Here is a 6624-nt window from a genome sequence, read left to right as displayed (position 1 = left end):
ACGTGTGCTACCGACTCAGAGAGGCCACCCAGGTACACTCCCCCTCCTTGTCCCTCCCTGGGACTGCCCTCTCCCCAGGGGTTTATTCAGCTAGTATCTGTCAGGTCCCTCCTTCGTGCTCTGAATACAGTGGAGGCGGTCCCTGTCCTCTCCAGGGCCTCCTAGGCAGCTGGGCTTCCAGCGAACCAGGCGCTTCTGAGCATCCTCTTGTGCCCCTCACCACAGCCCCGCTGGGCAGGCCCGACGGGTTCATCATCACATCCCCCACGTGAGAAACTGAGTCACAGAGAGGGCATGTGACATTGGGAGTTGTTTGCCACCCCCTGCTCCCTGTCCCCTGACTCTGTTCCTTCCCTCACAGAATAGCTCTCAATTCATGAAACACACCAAACGGCGGAAGCTGACCGTCGAGGATTTCAACAGGGCGCTCCGATGGAGCAGTGTGGAGGTGAGTTGGGCACAGGCTGCAGAGGGCTCAGCTGGCACGAGCCTGCCTACATGCCCGACTCAGGGCTGGCCACACAGTGAGACGTGAAGGCCCAGCGCACACACGAGGGAAGGTCACAGCCACCGCAGCACAGGTATTGCGCCCAGCCCCCCAGGGCCAGGCGTTCAGAGAGGCAGAGGTGGCCACGGAGGCCCAGGGGCTAGGGAAGGCTTCTTGGAAGAGCTGGCACTTGAGCTGAACCTGCAAAGGAGGCTGGGATTAGACTCAGTTGCAAGGAGAAGAGGCCATTCTGGGTGAGGGAGCAGCCTGTTCACGGGCGTGGGTGTCAGAACATCCTGCATGGTCGTTCCTGGGCAGGGGGTCCAGGGAAGAAGATCACGTTTAGAAGAGAGGAGCGTTTTCAGAGCTGGTCTCTGTGAGGAGGATCAGCAGCCTGAGGGTGGGGTTCAGGGTCCATGCAGCTCCGTGAGGAGGGACCACGTTCTGTTCCTTGACTCTGAGCACTGGTGCTGCAGCCAAGTTCCCAGTGAAAAGCCTGGAGTCCCAGGCATCCCCCTCTGCTCAGGGCCTCTGGACTCCCCACAAACATAGGCTCTGGGCCCTGGCCGGTAGCGCCCCACTTACCTCCCCAGATTCAGCCTGCTCCCCAATCCTCTCTTCACTCAGGCCGTGTGCGGTTATGGATCTCAGGAGGTGCTGCCCCTGCGCCCAGCCAGGGAGGGTGAGCTCTACTTCCCCGAGGACCGAGAGGTGAACCTGGTGGAGCTGGCCCTGGCCACCAACATCCCCAAAGGCTGTGCTGAGACGGCCCTGAGAGGTGACCGGGGGGTCCTCCACGGGGCGGGGACAGGAGCTGGGTCGTTGGAGGAATGGTGATGGCCTGGTGGGTGGATGGGGCAAGGGCAGAATCCCGGGCTGACCCATCTCTCTGCTCTGGTTCTAGTTCACGTCTCCTACCTAGACGGCAAAGGGAACTTGGCCCCTCAAGGATCAGGTAATGGGTAGTACGGGGAACGGGCTCTCTGCTTGGACTTTCCTCCCATAGGACTGAGGGGGTGCCGCTACCCCTCTGAGGCCTCATCTGACAAGTATTTTCCGGTGCCTGCCTGGTGCCAGTCCTGAGTGGGCACTGATCCCTGCCCAGAGGCCTCAGAGTTGGAGGTGGGATCCCAGGCCTGTAACTAATCATGACGCCGTGTTGGATGTTAGTGCAGAAGTTTGAGCAGCTTTCTGGGGTCCCTGAGGTGTCACACTTCCAGGGTCTGCTGAATGGAGCTTACAGAGCCTGAGGCTTATGAACTTGGACCTTGGGGACTAAGCAGGAGTCTGCTGGGCAGAACACAGGTGGGAGGCAGCATGCGGAGCTGGGCTGTGGAGAGCTTGCAAGGACAGGGTGAGCAGGCTGCTCAGAGAGGCTGATGGCTCTGTGTTCCGAGAGTCCTCCTGTCTGAACGGGCTCCTTATGGCGATGGGGGTTTTTGGGGGCGGGGAGCAGGCAGGGAGGCTGGGAGAGGGCTGGGCTGCACCCTGACCACCTTCTGCCCACCCTCTCACAGTGCCTAGTGCTGTGTCTTCACTGACTGATGACCTTCTCAAGTACTACCAGCAAGTGACTCGGGCTGTGCTGGGGGATGATCCACAGCTGATGAAAGTGAGCAAGCGGGCCTGAATTGAAGCATAAAGTTCAACCCTCAAATCCCCATGGAATTCCTTCAGAGGCCTGCTTCCTGTTCTCTGCAGGCTGGCTGATCTGGGTGGAAGCTGCTCTTGGTGGGGGGCGTGGTGCTCTGCAACTGGCCCTTCTCCAGCACTGCTCCCCTTCCTGCCCCAGTAGGAACCCTGTTCCTTAGGGAATGGGCAGCTCTGCAGGGTCCTGTGGAGTGTGGGGATGGCACAGGTGGTCAGTGCCCCTACACCGTAATCCAGAGCCCTTTCTTTGAGGTGTCTGTTGACCTGGAGCCACGTGGGGCATCCACCTTGCACCTTTCATCTGTCTGGCCTTGAGAGGAAGTAGAGGGAGCCTGGTGAGGGTGCCAGTCAGACATCATACCAGCCCTCTAGGGCCCCACAGGGCCCCGCTGGACACTGTCTGTGCCAGGACTCTAACGCCAGAGGCAGAGGAGGGCTGGTTTGGTGGTCTTGGCCACGTGGCCCCTCTGTTTGAGGGGTTTACATCTTCCATGTCTGGATGCTGCTCTTATTTCCCTTGCAGAGACTGTTGTTACTGCACTCTCCTGCCTTAGGAAGCCTGCTGCTCGTCCTCAGACACAGTGAATGTGGCTGGGCCTGGGCCTGGGAGCTGGGCTCTTTCCACTTGAGCTGTTCTCTGCTTTCACAGTGCCAGAGGAGCTGGGAGGGCACAGGTGGTGGAGGTTCCGGCTAAGATGGTCTTACTCATTGACTCTTATTTTTTTCTGCTTATAAAAGTAATACCAGCATATGCTTATTATAGAAGTACTGTAAGACATACAAAGTAGAAATTGTGTAGAACCACCCACTCACATTTTTTTCCTATGTATAAACTGTCATAGTCTGCTGTCAATTGAAGTGGTATTAAACTAAACATCTGGTTTTAGAATAACTGCTTTATTCAGTTGAAAATATGTTGGACATTTAGGTTATATTCAGTTCAGTTCAGTCACTCAGTCGTGTCCTACTCTTTGCGACTGCATGGACGCCAGGCTTAGGTTATATTCAGCTTTTTATTATTATAGACAGTGTTATGTGTGGATGTGTGTGTGAGTGGGTTTTGTTTAGAGTGGGTTAAATTTGTAGAAGTGGCATTGCTGAGTCAAAGTATGAATATTTAAAATGTTAATAATACATAGGTGCCAAGTTTTCCTTTAAAGAGGTACCAGTTTATACTTGGGGTGGGTGGACCAGGGCAGCGTGGCCCCTTCTCTTTCAGATCGCTCTCCACGACCTGCAGACCAACTCCAAGATCGCAGCGCTCCTGCCGTACTTTGTGTACGTGGTCAGCGGGGTAAGTGACCAGGCTGCGGCAGGGGCGGATCTGTGGGGAGGCGATGATGCCACAGGCTGTAGGGCTCACGGCAGGCGCCACCAGACTAGCAGGCTCTCTGCACCTTTATGCCCCCCCAAGCAGCCGCCTTCTCCCAACAGGTGAAATCTGTAAGCCACGACCTGGAGCAGCTGCACCGGCTCTTGCAAGTGGCGCGGAGCCTGGTTCGGAACCCACACCTCTGCCTGGTACCCTATGTCCGCTCCCTGGTGGGCAGCGTCCTCTACTGTGTCCTGGAGCCACTGGCTGCCTCCATCAACCCGCTGAATGACCACTGGACGCTGCGGGATGGCGCTGCCCTCCTACTGAGCCACATCTTCTGGTAGCCACCTGGGCCTAGCACTGGTCAAGGGCGGGACCGTGGCAGAGCTGTGGCTTGGGGTGGGAGGTGGGGTGAAACTCTGGCTTTAAGGCCACAGGTTGAGAGGCTGGGAGTGTCTTCCCTCTGCTCTTCCAGGTTGTTGTGCTTGGGGTTTTATAAACGGGGACAGAGACGCCAGGGGTTTGGTCCATCAGCCCTCAGGCCCTGGGCCCAGCGGCCTCGTTCACTACCCGGCGTGCCGTGCACGTGCACCTTCCTGCGTGCTCTGCCTCGTTGCCCTGACTCAGTGTTGCTCCCACAGGACTTATGGGGACCTTGTAAATGGCCTCTATCAGCAGATCCTGCTCTCCCTGCAGAAAGTCTTGGCGGATCCTGTGAGGCCTCTCTGCTCTCACTACGGGGCTGTGGTGGGCCTGCATGCTCTTGGCTGGAAGGTGAGGACCCTGGCTTTTCTCACAGAACTATAAGAGCTCCCGTTTATAGTTAGAAAAATAATCTTTCTTGTCCATGAATGTGTCCTCTTTCTCCATTTTTTAGGTTTTTCACTGTCTTTCAGGATCCTTCTGTAATTTTCCCTGAAGAGAACCTCAAAATAACTGGTTTACTGCTAGATTCTTGCTATGCTTTGATACTGTTGCAATGTCTTTTCATGGTATTTCTTATTGGTGTATAGAAACACCAATTTCTATATTGGTGTATAGATTCTGATTCGTGTATTGATTCAGCTACTTCATTAAACTATCATTTTTAACTGTAGATTTTTTTGGGCTTTTAAGGTAATCATACCCTGTACAAATAATGATAGCTTTGTCTTTTTTAAACCTAATGCCTTATATTTTAAAATTCCTTTTCCTTTTTTGGCATCCCACATGGCTTGTGGGATCTTAGTTCCCCAATCAGGGTTGGAACCTGAGCCCTTGGCTGTGAAAGTGCAGGGTCCTAACCACTGGACCACCAGAGAATTCCCAAACCTAGTAATTTTTTATTTTATTGCTAGGACCACTAATATAATTTTAAATATGTTGATATTGGGCGTTCTTGACTCATTTCCAATTTTTTAAAAAAAGTACTAACAATAACCTATTTAGGCTGACGTTTACTTCGTGTGTTTGTAGATACCTTTCTCAGGTTAGGGGAATTATATTCTTAATTATTAATTTATGTTAATTTTATCAAATGCACTTTCTGTATCTTTTTAATTGATTCTAAGGTTTTCCTGTTTTATCTGTTAATGTTGTTAATTGTATATATAGGTTTTCTTTTTTTTTGGCTGTTTCACACAGCTTGTGGGATCTTAATTCCCAACCAGGGGATTGAACCCCTGCCCCAGCAGTGAAAGTGCTGAGTCCTAACCACTGGACCACCAGGAATTCCCCACACAGATTTTCTAATAGTAAACTATCTTTACATTTCTAGGATAAACTCACTTTAGTAATGGTATAGTCTTTAAAAAATGCAAAACTTTTATTGGAATATATTTTTTATATAGTTAAATGATTTATCTGTATGAATGAAATTAATCATGTACTCTTCTCATATGGTTTTAGTATCAGGGTTATAGTGGTTTTATAGAATAAGGTGGAGAGGAAGTATTTTTTATACTTTATATTTTTAAGTTTAACTATGTTCTATTGAGACACTCTGTTCCTTGAATGTCTGTAGGCTGACTTTGTAAATTCTGGCATGCTGTTTTGTGGTTGTATTTTTAACTAATAGTTACAGAATTATTTGAGTTTTCAGATTTCTTGAGTCAATATTAAGTTATATTTTTCTAGGAACTTGAAGTCTTAATTGTTTTCCCCCAAATTAATCACAGGATTTAAAATTACATAATTAGAGTCCAGGTCTCTGAGCTGTTGTTTGTTTTTGTGCAAGTGGTTTGAACTGAGTTCCAGTTTACATGTAAGCCAGGACGGTAACTGGAATGTAGCAGGTGGCAGCTAAATTTCTCAGTTAGCAAGGGGCATTACTTGCACCCTTCAGCCCTCAGCACATGTCCGTGATCGTGGGGTCACTTTATATTGTTTGTCTGTCTTTGTACCTGATCTTTATTCCCGTTGCTTAATTAAGGCTTGGGCATTCAGGAGGTTCCAAATAAATGCTGGCTGAATATGCCAAGCAGGGAATTTAGGATTCAGCCCTGTCGAGAACCAGAGATAAAAGTAGATTTATCTACTAAAAGAGGAAATGGTACTTGGTAAGCAATGAGCAAAAGAGGCATTCACTGCATTCTTTTCTCCCATCCAGGCAGTAGAGAGAGTCTTGTACCCACATCTGTCCACTTACTGGACAAATCTGCAGGCTGTGCTCGACGATTATTCAGTATCAAATGCCCAGGTTAAAGCAGATGGGCACAAAGTCTATGGAGCCATTCTGGTGAGTGCCAGCCCTTTCCAGCCTCTCCTTCCTGCATCAGCTCAGCTGGCTTACTTTAGAACACTAGGCCCAGGTTCCTTGTATCCTAGTCCCTCTGCTCTTACAGGTGGCCGTAGAGCGACTCCTGAAGATGAAGGCCCAGGCAGCAGAGCCTAACAAGGGTGGGCCAGGCAGCAGGGGGTGCCAGCGCTCTGACGACCTGCCCTGGGACAGCCTTCTCCTGCAGGAGTCTCCCTCCGGGGGCAGCGCAGAGCCAGGTTTTGGGTCTGGTCTCCCAATGGCTCTTGGAGGCGTGGGGCCAGAGGATCCTTCCCCTTCCGTGACCCTGGCGGACATCTACCGGGAGCTCTACGCCTTCTTCGGTGACAGCTTGGCCACTCGCTTTGGCACGGGTCAACCAGCGCCCACGGCCCCGCGGCCGCCCGGGGACAAGAAGGAACCGGCGACCGCCCCGGA

The 6624-nt window shown here is 51.5% G+C and overlaps 1 protein-coding gene across 1 annotated transcript in view; it reads left to right on the top strand.

The window, feature by feature from the left end:
• The window catches only part of TAF6L (TAF6-like RNA polymerase II, p300/CBP-associated factor (PCAF)-associated factor, 65kDa), an 11780-nt gene that overhangs the window by 4791 nt on the left and 365 nt on the right, over positions 1 to 6624 (top strand). The window contains exons 4-13 of the mRNA XM_010854053.1: positions 4 to 32; positions 362 to 448; positions 1115 to 1265; positions 1392 to 1442; positions 2005 to 2099; positions 3357 to 3431; positions 3572 to 3792; positions 4094 to 4226; positions 6040 to 6168; positions 6275 to 6622. Coding sequence (XP_010852355.1) covers positions 4 to 32; positions 362 to 448; positions 1115 to 1265; positions 1392 to 1442; positions 2005 to 2099; positions 3357 to 3431; positions 3572 to 3792; positions 4094 to 4226; positions 6040 to 6168; positions 6275 to 6622 — 1319 coding nt within the window. The remainder of the gene's footprint in view (positions 1 to 3; positions 33 to 361; positions 449 to 1114; positions 1266 to 1391; positions 1443 to 2004; positions 2100 to 3356; positions 3432 to 3571; positions 3793 to 4093; positions 4227 to 6039; positions 6169 to 6274; positions 6623 to 6624) is intronic.

Source organism: Bison bison, unplaced genomic scaffold (assembly GCF_000754665.1).
Source record: "Bison bison bison isolate TAMUID 2011002044 unplaced genomic scaffold, Bison_UMD1.0 scf7180017864334, whole genome shotgun sequence".
NCBI classification, from domain to species: Eukaryota; Metazoa; Chordata; class Mammalia; order Artiodactyla; family Bovidae; genus Bison; species Bison bison.
The sequence above is the reverse complement of the archived record's forward strand: the minus strand, read 5'-3'. Positions and strand labels throughout refer to the sequence as shown.